This window comes from Hippoglossus hippoglossus, chromosome 18 (assembly GCF_009819705.1).
Source record: "Hippoglossus hippoglossus isolate fHipHip1 chromosome 18, fHipHip1.pri, whole genome shotgun sequence".
In the NCBI taxonomy this organism is placed as follows: domain Eukaryota; kingdom Metazoa; phylum Chordata; class Actinopteri; order Pleuronectiformes; family Pleuronectidae; genus Hippoglossus; species Hippoglossus hippoglossus.
Window position 1 is genome coordinate 7,831,581 of NC_047168.1, and position 14,873 is coordinate 7,846,453.

A 14,873-nucleotide genomic window follows, 5' to 3' on the forward strand; every position below is an offset into this window, starting at 1 on the left:
AAGTGAGAAATGTTTTGTCTTATTTATTCATTCATTCTTTAAACCTTAATTTAAACTCGGGAATATATTGAGGTTGAGCCCTCATTTATGATATATAAAGAAAATAAACAAAACATTCTGAGACAACAAGAAAACGCAAATAAGAAACGTTCAAATTTGCCAATAGCAAAAGCAACAGCCTTTGGTATAAATACAGTACATGTAATTCAACTTAGAGCAAATTAATCAATTACAAAAAACGAATCAGTTAAGAGCAACAAAAAGTGAGATTAGTTTAGTTGCTTCTTAGATTGTTTGCACAGTATAGTGACACATATCTTATCTAATTTTGTATTTTATTAATATTCTTGGTTTATTCTCCTATGATATTTGCTCACAGCTTGGTGGACATGTTCGCTGTGTGCTTTTATTTTGGAAGTCACGTTTTCATCATTGCCATAACTCCTCTTCAGAAGTTCTCCAGAGCTTTATTAACTAATAATATGGGCCAAACAGTGTTTCATATTAAAAATCGACTGTAGAATCACGCAGGAATTGTTGGTTTTATTCGACAACTTTTTGATATCATGTTGTACCGGAAGTGCCTTTTCCTCGCCTCCTGACGCGTGGGCTTGACGGGAGAGTGACGTCACAGGGTAAACAAACGGAGGCGGCTCGGACTGAGGCAGAGAGACGGCGCGGAGCTGTGGGCTGTCGGGCTGTCGGGCGTCATGTCTGGGACGATGCGGTCTTCCCGGAGGAGTGAGAGCGACTGGCAGGGGCTGGTCAGCGAGGTGAGTGAGGGGCGAGGACCGCGAACAGGCGCTGCAGAGGCGGGCTGCCTCTTCGAGACGCTCCCCTGCTCCATATGGAACGAGCCTGCGAGTGTTACAGGCCGATGGCATCCTCCTCGCCGGGTGCACCAGATGTTACCCACCTGTGGGAGCTCATGTCCTTGTTTACATCGCTACAGTCATTTCATTTAAACCCGCTGAATGATATCTTACCGTCACAATTTGACAACATGGATTATGTGTAGTTAAAGCCACAGTGTGTCCGAGCAACAGCGCCCTCTGCAGCCACACGTGGGGAAGAATTCTGTTGGGCTCCATTTCCCGAGCGATGAAAGGGATAGTTCACAGAAAAATGAAAATTCACTCATTATCTACTCACCACTATGCCGATGGAGGGGTGGGTGAAGTGTTTGAGTCCACAAAACACTTTAGGAGTCTCAGGGGTAAACAGCGTTGCAGCCAAATCAGTACAATTGAAGAAAAAGGTGATCAATTTGTAGAAAAACAACAGAAAAAACATAAAATTCCTCCATACTGCCCGTGTGGTGTCATCCAAGTGTCCGCAAGGCCCGACATTCATATCTGACTCGATACGAGGTCATTTACACCGTGTTTTAAGCCTAAATGTCCTCTGATATATCATTCAGGGACCGTCCGTCGGAAATGCTAATGTCCACTAGCTTAGCCACTTCAGGTGGACTTTTAGGCTTAAAACACGGTGTAAATGACCTTGTTTCGAGTCGAATTCTGCTCTAACACTGTTCACCCCTGAGACTCATTAAGTGTTTTGTGGACTCAAACACGTTACCCACTCCTCCATCGGCATAGTGGTGAGTAGATAATGAGTGAATTTTCATTTCTGGGTGAACTATCCCTTTAAAGGATATAACAGTCACTGCCCACATACTTCCATGCACCTCTACATTGGCATGGTTGTTAAGCAATACATCCACTAGAAGGCAGCACAGAGTCTAGAGTTTCAGGATTGCAAAAAACCTACTGAATGGATTTCCATAAAACTTGTGGGAAGGATGGGATATGGGCCAAGAAAGCATCTATCTTGGAATATCTGATTTATTTATTAATCCTTTCACCAACTTTCATATAAATCTGTTCAGGAGTTTTTGTGTGATCCAAACGACCAATCAACCATTTAACCAACCAACAAGATAACAAAAGAGCTGAAAAGGGTGAAAACATAACCTCCTTGGTAAAGGTAGGGAATAGCTTGGTTGAGCCACAAACCACTCTACAACCTTTACTACACACTCTACCACAGTATACTCACCTCTGTGACAGCAGCTGCTGTTTGATTTGGTTATGAGCTGGTCTGACAGCTATCAAGGTTTACTCTGTTCCCTCTGCTGAGTCTTATCTACACTTTAAACACTTGGCTGCTGTATGTGTGTTTTTCAACCTCTGGGGAACTGGTCTGGGTTGTATCATTTTTACAGTCAGGTAATCTGGCCATTTCCATCCCTGCAGGAAATTCGACAGCCAACAGAAAGCTGGATGATACAGTAGTCGTCATGATTGAGGAATGTTATATGGAGACTTATGTCAGAAATCAACACGTACAGTGAGACCATGACCATGTGATTAACTTTGTCCATTATAATGCAACTAATAATACCACTGCTCTGTGTTCTGTCCTCGCATTTGTGGTAGTTCCTGGTGTGTAGGCGTAAGATGGAGAGTAAGAAAGAGGCCCTGCTCATTCTGTCTAAAGAGCTGGATACCTGTCAGCAGGAAAGAGACCAGTACAAGCTGATGGCCAACCAGCTGAGGGAGCGTCACCAGGGACTCAAGAAGAAGTACAGGGAACTCATTGTGAGTGGGTCTTATTTGTCCACGTGCACTCTAATGTCTCCACTGCACTGCTTCTTCATGGACTATGATGAAACTTTTCAACACATGCATAAAAAAACATTTGCTAGTTGTATCTGATGATTGAGAATGTTGTAATTACTGTATTTATCCCTCGACGGCAGCGACAGCCTGTGGCGAGAAGCATTATGTTCTCTGGTTTCGTTTCATGAAAACAATATTTCTAGAACACCATGAAGTCATTTCTTAAATTTTAGTACATACTGTGTGTTAAGTTGGATCAAGGTCGCTGTGACCTGTGAACTAGTTAGAATGTGGAGGTCAAAGGTCAATGTCAGAGGGCCTTAAACAACACATTTAGTCATCTCGTCAACACGACATCTCGGAAAGGCCCTGAGGGAATTTGTTCACTTTGACTCAGAGATAAACTGATACGATTTTATTGGGCAAAGGTCAAGGTAGCGCTGACCTTGCAAATCTCTTCTTTTGCATCGTGAACGTGTGATCTTAACAACACCTCGAGAGAATCCTCAAATGTCGCACATATCTTCTCTTACACTCATGGATTGAAGTTGTGTGATCAAAGGTCAAGGTCACAGTGGCCTCACTAAAGATGTTTATAAGCCTCTTCAACATAATATCTCAATTCTGCCTTTTGGGAATTTCTGTGGTCAAAGGTCACAGTGATGAGTCTGAAACTAGACTGAAACTACAATGACTGGCTGAGGCATGTGATCTTCTAGTCTATCTAATATTCTAGTTTATTCTTTTGATCTTTTCAGGATGGTGATCCCTCTTTGCCGCCAGAGAAACGCAATCAAGTAAGTTGATGATTTCATGAACTTTCTCACTTGCACTAATGCTATTGATACCAGTGTGTGGAATTTAGTGACATGCAGCTGAATACCCCTCCCCTTCCAAACATGAGGGAGAACCTGCGGTAGCCTTCAGGTGCCATAAAGACTAAAATGGTGTTTAGTTTGTCCAGTTTGGACGACTGTAAAAAACATGGTGGCCTCCGTAGAGAGGACCCGCTCCGGATCCGAATAGAAATCCGGATGTTGCAGAATTAATTGTAGTGTACATTTTCAAAGTAAATAGGGCTACAAACTTGTAACTACCACTAATGTGCTGCTGTGGATGTGGAGTGGATTCAGGGAAACAGCAGTTTATATAATTATCTTCAATTGAAGACATATGTGCTCGACCATGTGCCATTCCATCTACCAATTTGTTTAATAAAACACTATTTTAAATTCATTTTTTTCAGATTTTACACTTTCATTGTGTCAATTTTAGCTGATTTTGCTGATATTATGTAATAAAAGTGAGAAATCAGCAATCACCAAGAAATAATAATTGAGCGTGTTTTTCTCAGCGTGATCTTTTATCTTTATCTATTTAGTAGTATAGGCTCACATTGTGTTCAATGATGCACAACCTGTTCTTGTTTCACAGTTGCTCTTGAGCGTTAGCAGTTGTTCCTCTGTGTGTTATTCCTCTGAGCGGAAGAAGAAAGAAGATGTAGCCTCACTGAACAGGGATTTGTTGTATCTGCACTCTCTATGATGGATCAGTAGCCCTGTCACCAGCTGTCTTTTGACCATGTAGATCTCTGTTCCTCTCCGTGTGTCCATGCTTAACTCGTCCTCCCAGGTGAACCTGGCTCAGCTGCTGCGAGACTCGAGGGAACGAGCGAAACAGCTCGGTGAGGAGGTGAAGGAGCTGACTCAGAGGCTCACCGAGGCCCAGGGGGATAACAAGGTGAGGTGACCAGGAGCACCGCACACACTAACGTGTGCACTTTAAATACCACTCATTTAACCTGGGCCCTCACATAGTGCTTGTGTAGATGTTGAGAGAAGCAGTAAATTAAGCATGTTTCTTCTACAGCTCCTGAGGATGACGATTACTCGACAGAGGCTGGGGGACGAGGAGGTGGGGGCGCGCCACTTTGCTGCCCATGAACGTGAGGATCTGGTTCTCCAGCTAGAGAGAGCTGGGTTACAGGTTCATACATTTTTCTCATTTTCTTCTCAAGGAAATTATCATCTAAAACCAAGAAAAAACCCTCCAGGGAATCCGTTCAAATTTCTTTACAAATGTTCACTTGTACTCACGGAGTAACTGAGAATTTGATGGACAAAGGTCAATGTAACCTTATGAAAGATGTTTTTTGAGGGAGTTTCTTCGAATCTGGTACAAGAAAGTCTGGAAACGTGTGTAGAATAAAACTGCACTGGTTTGCGTACACATAAAACTGCAGGGCTGTAATTATAGTTAACTCTCCAGACTTTTCACATACACAAAAACCTTTGTAATGTTGTCAGCTTTCCAACTAGAATAAAAGAAGCAAGATGGAGAGGGTGATTTTGGGGTTCTTAGTTAGGTTCCTGAATTAAATTATTGTGGCTCCATAGTTCCTGGAACTATTTTGTGCTGATGATACTGAGAGAAATCCACCATAGATTTCAAACTACAGCAGCTTCATTTGTTCAAAATACAGTTCATTCACATTCTGCGTTGTGCATCAGGGACATACTTTCAACCCACGACTACTATCATCTTCTTCAACTACACACACAGTGCAGTACATCCTGCCGTTATGAGGTTCAGCTTCTTATCTTTTTTTCAGGCTGTGGTGCTGTTGCCTCCCCTTTAAACCTGCTGTTGAGGTGTTTTGAGCAAGGCACATTGTTTCTATGTACTTCACTGAAAACATTTGGAGCTCCTAAGTTGCTGAATGCTTGAAAACAGTGAATGCACGCTCAGCAAACTCTACTCAAGTCAACAAAGCTTCGAATTTCCCTTAAAACCTCCCAGCGGCTTCTCTCACGAGCACTTTTCACCCGCTCTTCCGTTTTTCTAGATGGAGGAGATGGAGCACCTCACGAAGGCTCTGACGGACGAGCTGCAGGACGTGAAGGCGGAGCGCAGTGTGTTCAGGGAGAAGGCCGATCGAATCAATGTGGAGCTCAACCACATCTTGGGCAACCACGAGGCACGCATCATTGATGTGGACGCCCTCTGCATGGAGAACAAGTGAGTGGGACACGAAGGTATCGAGATGTCGAGAAGACGGGGCCACTGTCATTAGTCACACTCATCCAAGGCTGATCCACTTGTAGTTCTTCATATCACCAGCTTCTAGAGAAACCGTGTGTTTCCTACGAGCTGCATGAAACTCTAACTATAGATTAACATAACAGAATTTACAGCTGCTTTCTTTGATTCTCTAAATTTTTGGATTGAATGTCTTGATATTTTATTCACACTCACCAATCAATTTATTAGAAATCCATACCATTACATTTTTGTGCAGCTCCGGATCAGGAGGCAGATCCAGTAATTTTTTTTTTTACATTTTCATTGATTTCTCATGATAATACAGGGATCTTGATTAAAAACAATCAGACATGATCAGTGATCAGATATTTATGAATGTGCAAAATTTGGTGCAGACCAAAATAAAAATCGGGATCAAGTGAATTTAAATGTGGTTTCATTGTGTGGACTGTTGGGCCTTGCTGGAGGAATTCACTCTACTGCATGCCTTTCTAGTCAGTATTAGTCGTGTAATCCTTTTTGAGACCAGTAACACTGCAACTGATCTTATTTCAGCAATTTCCCATGTTTAATACTCAGAACATTCATGATTCTCTGAGCTTCAGCTTAAAGCAATTAGTATCTGTGTCTGCATGTAGTCGATCACCCCTTCAATAATCTTACGTGAATTTAATCACTGTTGCTGCAGGTATTTGCATGATCGTTTCAGCCAATTGCAAGAGGAGGTGAATCTGCTCAAATCCAACATCATGAAGTACAAGGTACAGATGGCGCGTCGCTTTTAACATGTTTAGGTGATGCTGTTTATTAGGCTTATAAATCCTGACAGAACTCACGGGATTTCACTAAATTTGTATTCTTATGCTTGTGCACTAAAAGTAAAGGAGGAGACTTTGATTTAAAGTGTTCATCAAACGTGACAGGGCCCGCTTTATTCTTTTGTCTGCCCCTCCCCACAGACTGCTCTTGAGAGGAGGAAGTACTCCAGCACATATGGGAAATCAAACAGCAGTCCCCTCACTGGAGTTCTCTCAGCCAAACAAGGTGAAAACACAAACTGCTCAGCTCACTTTGAATTCTCTTTAAACTCAGGCATAGATAGATGCTGGCGCAGCTGATCGGGCAACTGAGTGAAATGTTTTCCGTCACCTCCGTTTCCGAGCACGTCAGTCAGATTTTGATCAGATAAACTCTGCGGCCGATTCTTCCTATTTTTCTCGCCGTAAATCATTCCGTTATTTAATGAATCCTTTTTTTTTTTTTTTTTTTGCTGATCCTTCGAGCCAACCGGACACCAGCTGGGTTACTAATTGTATTCTGAGTGGTAGAGAGCGCCACTGGCAGGGAAATGAGTCTGCCATGATGACTGACAGTTGCAGGCAGAAGCAGCACAGTGGGCCCTGGAGTTAAAGTTAGGAGTGTCACCTAGTTGACAGCTGTTTCTAACTTTCTATCTCTGTCTTGCTCTTGTCATGCTGTTCTCCCCGTCTCTTGCGATATTACCCCGTTCTCACTTTTATAAAATGTTTTGGGTCTTTTGAAAGTTTTATCAGTGCATCATTATTATATCAGGCTGTTGGTTAGTACCCTCAGTATGAGAGGGTGTTCTTCACACACATCTGCTTTCCAATGAAAAAACCCTTTCTCCTTCATTTGTATCCGTTTCTCCTCCTACTCCCCTTCCACCTCTCGTTCTTTTCTCTACTTCAACCTTATTTTTCACCTCCACACTCGCTTATGTCTCCTACTTAGTCCAGGAGATGCTCCTGGAAGAGCACGGCTGCAGCCTGCCAGCCACACCTCAGTCCATCTCCGACCTCAAGTCCCTGGCCACAGCTCTGCTGGAGACCATCCATGAGAAGAATCTGGTCATCCAGCACCAGAGGCACACCAACAGGTACTGAGCACAGGCTGTTTGTAAAGACGGACGACGTGACGGCTCCCAAAAGTGAAGCCAAATCATTTTGATCGCCCCCCTGGTGGCTGGCAGCAGTACAGGTCATACACTTTGCCTGCTCCATATTGGTGGATGGCACGTGGACCAAACTAAAAAGTCATAGTACATTAAATACATTTTTCTCAACAATAGTGTCTGTTATTTTATGTAGTTCTTATCACACTGATGATTGTTCTAAGTGTTCATTTGTCCAGTAAGTTTAGTTTAAACTAGTTATTTGATGCTGTATAAATGGGGTGAAACGTCATGATTGACAGCTGAGACTGACGTCCAAATGACGTCAAAAGCAGAAAATGATGGCACCAATCTCTGGGGTACTTTAGCTTCATTATTGTAGAATGAAATGTGTGTCGTCCATCTTTATTAATAGTCTATCCCCTCATTCCTGTTCTTCTGCCGACTACAAAAAGCACTTTTAAAATCAACAACCTCACAGCATAACGATTGTTTGACTTCCTGTACTAAAAGTCCTCCTCCGCCTCCAAGACAAACACTACACGGTGCGACACAGGCACACACTGTTCATCACCCCTAGTAACCTGACCCTTTCTGCATTGTTCTGCAGGATCCTTGGGAACAGAGTTGCAGATCTGGAGAAGAAGCTGAAGACCTTGGAGGTTTCAGGACTGTGGAGCCTTCCAGGTGGGTCTCAAACAAAAAACAATATAACAGTCAGACCACAAACGATCTTTCCATCGTTCACTAGAACACAGAGATCAATCCAGCTATAAAACAATTACAGAGGAATAACAGTGATTGGACTGTTGTTCAGGGCGTTAGAGTTTTCAGCACATTCCCTCTTAAGAGAGAGTTTGTGTTAAATATAATCGTGTCAATCACTTTACAATTTTACACATTTTTGTAACTCAGCTGGTAAACGCTATGTTTTTTTTTTTTTTATTATAAAACTTAGACAAAGTCAGTAAATTAAATTACTACAACACTTATAATGAAATTACTATTTACTATTGCATGCATATTTGTAATGAAGATTTTTTTGTATGGGTTAATACATCAGTCTCAATCTCTGTATATAACCAGTCTGTAATCCTACCACACCATTAGCAAACATGACCGTGTGTGTGCGTGAAGCTAACTCACTTAATAATTAATAACATGTCACTCTTGAATCCCTGGTATTATCTCTTATGTCTTAATGAATATAGAATTGAACTCTTTTCTCTGATTGTTCTACCTTGTACAGTGATTGAAATTTGTTTAACATTTTCTCCCATTAATGAGGTTTAATGCTCATAACAACGTGTCTTTCTCTCCTCTCTCGCTGCATCTCAGGCTTGACCTACCGTGTATCTTTGGGAATTGGGAGTATGTATTCCTTCTGCCCCACTTAGCCCATCCATGCCCTCCGCTATGTCATGCCAGGACAAATCTGGGCAGACGCCCAGAAAGCGTGTCACCTCATGCCCACCGTTTTCAGTGTGTCGACTCCATTGACCACCCACTCATGTGTCCACTCATGATAGCATTGACTAAGCCAGGCTACCTGAATATCACACACTGATCCTTTTTTGGTCCAGTGGATCTGTCTTAAATTTTATCCCAGGGGAAAAAAAGTTTGGGTCTTGGAATGTTTAAAGGGCAGGAGAGCTCTGATCCATTTTTTTTAATGTTTTCAGATTATAAATGGCCAGAATTAGAATTTTAAATCATGTTACAAAAAGACTAAAATATTGACATATGTTGCAGAGTGGCCAGAGAAGAGAGAACTTTTGATTAACAGAAAAATGTCTTACTCGTCTTGGCATTTTAGTCAAACCATTATAATGTTTTTTCAGATATGAGGATGTTCCCCCGCCATTCAAAATTAAACTAAAAGATGATCATTGCACAGTTTACCTCTCAACTACAGTCTGCCTCGAACATAGCTCCCTCTTTTCCCCACTGGAGGGAGGTGTTGTGTCGCGTATGAGCCAGCCCTGAGAGGTGGTGGGGCTGCGGCTGGATGGAGGTGCCCTGTCATGAGACCGTCATTCTCACTGCCATAAAGCTGACAAGCATCCATTACTGAAAATGATTGCCCACATTACAAACACATTTAGGGGAATGTGCCGTTATTAGCGAATTTGTAGGCGAGGGCCCAGAGTGCCTGACGACCACGCTGTCCACCACAGTTAGGGAGACGGAGATGTAGAGAGAGATGTGTGCGTCTGTGGCCTTGATGTGATATGAAGTTGGGCTGATGGATATTAAAGGCAAACAGGATAGGATGGAGCGGCACGGCCGCCTATACCTGAGGCCCGGAGAACACGAGAGGGTGACTGCATTGTCTCCGGATGAGAGGGAGCGAAAAACAGTAACAATCACATTGATGCAGTGAGTCAGATAAAGTTGTGATTGATAGATCCACTCCTGAGTCCACCCCTCCCCCAGTATGGAATGATTGCAAGACGATATGTAACACAGCAAGTGAAAAGGCTGCCCGAGTGCATCAGCTATTGAAAAGACAGGTGGATACAGAATGCACCGGTGTCGCTCTGTTTTTGAGCAGTGACAGACCTTTTTCCCCCCAGTTTCATATTTTTGTCTCCATGTTTGTTGTGTTTATGATCTGGTACGTTAGGGTGCCACGTCAAGCAGAAAGTTCTGTTATCTTTGCAGGATGGGTGCATACAAATTTATAGCATGCTGCGTGTGAGAGAGAGCGTTGAGGAGATGGTGAGATGACTGGACAGGAAGCTGCCAGTAAGGGTTAAAGCAGGCCACCGGGGCCTCCTGCCGCGAGCCTCCACGAGACGCTCCACTGTGCTCAGTTGGGGCCTGGGCTCCTGATATCTGACAAACAACACCACCTTATTATTGGCTATGAAAGTCAGTCCTCAGAAAGCCCCCCTCTCAAAGCCACACCACAGACCAGCTACCTCGGCCTAATGGAGGAGATGCTTGCTTCTAGAGAACGGCTGACTCTTTTGTCTTTCGCCGGCTGGAGAGAAAGGATGCATTCTTTTCTTCTTGTGAGCAAGGTTGGAGTTAGGTGGAAATATATGATGAAATCACAGACATGTCAGTGGGATACAATTGTTTGTTTCAGGTATCTGGTCATAAACCACAGTTCTGGAAAAAGTGGAAGTTTTGTTCGAGGAGGGCATGGATGCTTGTACCGAATTTCATCGCGATCCGTCCAATAATTGTTGAGATATTCACATTCACAAATATTTGCCATGGTGATGATGCAAGAGGAAACATTAGGATACATCCTCTGGAGGCCGTGAATGTCTGTACAAAAAAGTTTCATGGCAATCCATTAAATCCATCAAAGTGGTGAACTAACATTGTCATCCCCAGGGCCATGCACCTACAAAAAATAAACCTTTGAAATGATAGGATAAGATAAGATAAGATCTACCTTTTATTGATCCTCCATAGAGGAAATCCACAAACGACACACAGGCACAAGGAGGAAGCAGCGCAAGGGGCAAATGCATCAAGAATAAAAATAGAAATCCTATATACAATAAAAGTAGAAATAATAACACATGTACATGTCTCTTTACTAAATGTGCAATATAAAGATATGGAGCAAGGTTGTGTAATTTTTTTATAATATACAATATGTGCAGCAGTTCTTTTTTGAGATCATCCTCTCTGTTAAAGAAGTAAAGGAACTATTTGTTAGACGACAGAAAACTTCTCTCTCCTATTTGCAGAAGCCTCAGCATCCGAGTAGCCCCCATCCCACCCCACCCCTCTCTCTCTCTCTCTCTCTCTCTCTCTCTCTCTCTCTCTCTCTCTCTCTCTCTCTCTCTCGCTCTCTCTCTCTCTCTCTCCCCAAACATTGAGCATTCATAACAGTATGGACTGCATTCATAACAATATGGTCTCCGTTCACCATTCATGATTCTCACGCCTCGCGTCACCCAGTCATCCATTTTCTCATTCTTTGTGTTTGTTTTCGTGTCCCCACACTTGAATGGGCCTGGTTTCTTGTCTATTCACAGAGATTCTCTGAGACAAAGGCTGATGGGCAGACTTATAGGCATGTAGTTAGTGTGTGTGTGTGTGTGTGTGTGTGTGTGTGTGTGTGTGTGTGTGTGTGTGTGTGTGTGTGTGTGTGTGTGTGTGTGTGTGTGTGTGTGTGTGTGTGTGTGTGTGGTGTCGCGTTTATAGTACACAGGCTCCTATGATTAGCATATGGTGTCAGCCTAAGAGGCATGCAGCCTTCACTAATGAAGACAGATGACAGGGAGCTGAACCCACTTCTCTGTAAAAGCACTGCAGTGCATACATGCTTGTATGTTTTGTATGCTGCATCCATCCATTCCTAACTTGCCTAAACCTTTGACAACTTTTCACATCACTTTGTCTTTTTGTTGTCCTTTGCAAAGTGACAGTAACAGCGGCTGTGTGTTGTGCTCTCACAGGGACACGACACAGCATCATGCTGAACGACAACCTTCAACCAGAGCTTCATCCGACACGTGCCACACCTCAGCCAATCGTGCAGCCGCCCAAAGGTGAGCGAGTAATTGTGTGTGTGCAGGCTCCTCCACCCGTCGATGAGAGCCCTCGCTGTAATTAGCCACGATGTGCTAAACGCTCCTCGCTTCCTTCCATGTTTAACCCAAGTCCTTTGCATTCCCTCCTCCACCCCACTCGGCTTCTCATTGGTGCAAGCTGCCCAAATGCCATGGCATTTTGGAAATGTGAAGCAAATTCTCGCCCGCTGACATTCAGAAACTTCTGCCATCTTCTCTTTGAAAGGGGATGGGGGGGCCATAAATATGGATGCTAGTTCCAGTCATGTTGCTTTCTTCCTGCATGTTTTTGCATGTGTGTGTGTTTGTGTGTGTGTGTAGTGGGGTACTCTATGTGCAGTCTTTAACCTTTTTGCCTCCACATCGACAAATATGGGTCAGTAATCCCCAAAGTGAGAGCATATTTTGGCAGAAAGAAGCAGAACTAAGCTGTTGCTATTGCTGAGACGCGGGGCGTCACACTTGTCTTGCGTCCCGTTGTCTGGGGCACTGCTGCTATATTTAGCCTGTTGCCATGGAAGCACTTCAGTCACATAAGTAATTGAAATAACTTTCTACATTGACACAGTGGCACAGATCCAAAAGAGAAAAGTTTTTCTTCATTTTCTTTTTCATTCTGTCACAAATTAATTTTCTTAAAAAAAACAACAACCTGAATGATAAAAGGACAGACAGCCTTTGCCCTGAGAATCAACAGACAGATACATCCTTATAAACAAAAATAATAGAGCAAAGGAATAATACGAGTTCCTAAATATTCTTTGCATTAGTCTAAGACTCATTCTCTATATCTCCAAAGTCTAATTATGTCACTCTTCTCTGTCAACTGTTACAAGGGCAAAAATATAAAATGCATGTCCTTCAAATTCCATTGTAAACTCTATCTCTAAATGTTTTGCCATTCAGGAAATTAATCCCAATCATTTCCATAGTCAGTTCATTGTTTTAACAACCAATTTTATAATTTATAACATAAAAATTCCTAATATTTGCTGGTTCCCACTTCTTAAATGTAATTTACTGTTACTATTCAATATTCTTGTAAAATAAATACATTTGGGGTTTTCTAAAATCGGGAAGTTGAGATATCAGGGAAATTGAGAGGTGCATTGTCCATTATTTTCTGATAATCAATTTATTGTAGCGGCCCTGTTCCGGTGTCCTGTAGAGTTCCTCTGCCTGACCAATCAAAAGATTGCATGTAACGGAGTCACTATGCAGGCTGCTGACTGGTTGGAGTAGGGAGGAAGTGAATTCTCTCAGTCATTTCCCCTAGTGCTGTTGCTTCCGTTTTTCGGGGCTGTGTCTCCTTTCAGAGTGAGAGTTACGGTGCAGCTGATATATTGTCCATAAACGCCAATAAAGTGAGCGATAAACTACACCCAATCTCCTCCTTTATGCACCGGAGCTACAATAGTGGCGCCCATAATTGTGGTATCATTTGTTGGTGTTGTTTTGCACACATTGCTGTGCAGCATAGGGCAGAAGTGCTTGTTCTCTGATGACCACAGATCAAATGAGCAATTAAGATGACCGGTTGTCTCATCTTCCTTCCCTCAGCTGTGTCAGGCAACAGAAGTTCGGATGAATCATTGTGGGAATGCCACACCGCTGGCAGCGACCTTGGCACAGATGGCGTCAGCGGGGACGACACACCTGCACTGCTCAACAGTCTGGAGCAACTAGCGGGGGTGGAAATGAATGGGATCGACAGGAGAGGAGGGGGAGAGAGGGCGGCGCTGATGGAAGACGAGGAAGAGGGGCGCAGTCCGGTGGAAGAGGCGGGGCACGAGGTAGAAGGAATTGAAGATGAGGAACTTGAGTCTACGGTGGAGGAGGGAGAAGAGGCGGCCTTGGCGCTGGATGTGCCGCCCACTGAATCAGACCGCCCATGCCTTCCGATGAAACAAGCCTCTGTCGATAACTCAGACGTGGCTCATCGGTGCTGTGAAACTCAGGAGTCTAATAATGTCCCTGAACACGTAAAGGCCTCCATATCAGCTCCCGAGGACCAGGCCACAGAGGTGTCGAGTACAGTGGAGTGGGACATTCACTGTGGCTCGGCGCAGGGTGACGCCAGTCACAGCGACAACTTGGCATGATCCTAGAAACACCCGAGACGTTGTTTTACATCCACGTTTATCATCCCTCGTTGCATTCTCACAGCGTTGCCCCTGCTCACCGGCTCCCTGTTCCACCCGACAGCCCTTTTTTTATTTCTTTTTTTTTTTAAGTCAATAAAACACAGAGAAAACACTTTCACTTCTCAGCCTGCGTCGACAGAGCCGGAGGTGCAGTTGTATCCAGACAGGCTTGTTACTGCGCAGGAACAGACAATCTTGAAATCAATGGAGTTGCAAACTTCATGCCCTACAGGAAGAGTGGAGCTCGGAAAATAACAAACATGGCAGCCTCAGCTCTCGGGTCTCCATATTCCCTCCTTCTCCCCCCCTGTGATTAGATAATCCCAATTGTTTGCTTTCCTCCTCTTCCTAGGGGATGCGAATCAACTTTCCGTTCCATCGTTGCTCTCATGGGGGGGGGGGGGGGTTCCAAATTATCTCACCAAAACTTTTGCCTGAATGTCTTGTAGATATGTGTGAATTAATAATGTTAACGTAAGAGATTCTACTGATGTCTATTCATCTGTATGGGCAAATCTTACCAATCATTGTCTGTATTTCCCCCTCATTTAGAAGTTAATATTCGGATGAGACTACATGTGCCTTATACAGAATGTGGAAATATTAACTGATA

General features: G+C 43.4%; 1 protein-coding gene across 2 annotated transcripts; it reads left to right on the top strand.

The window, feature by feature from the left end:
• Positions 1-622: 622 nt before the first annotated feature.
• On the top strand, positions 623-14,378 carry LOC117779362 (coiled-coil domain-containing protein 149-like). 2 transcript variants are annotated; one of them, XM_034615487.1, is made up of 13 exons: positions 623-773; positions 2,442-2,603; positions 3,383-3,421; positions 4,257-4,364; positions 4,494-4,610; positions 5,470-5,642; positions 6,355-6,427; positions 6,626-6,710; positions 7,419-7,563; positions 8,189-8,265; positions 8,917-8,949; positions 12,003-12,095; positions 13,677-14,378. In XM_034615487.1, the coding sequence occupies exons 1-13, from the start codon at positions 711-713 to the stop codon at positions 14,216-14,218; spliced, it is 1,710 nt and encodes a 569-aa protein (XP_034471378.1). In that variant the 5' UTR covers positions 623-710; the 3' UTR covers positions 14,219-14,378. The 2 variants fall into 2 exon arrangements, with proteins under 2 accessions (XP_034471378.1, XP_034471379.1); XM_034615488.1 differs by lacking the exon at positions 8,917-8,949.
• The last annotated feature ends 495 nt before the right edge of the window (positions 14,379-14,873 follow it).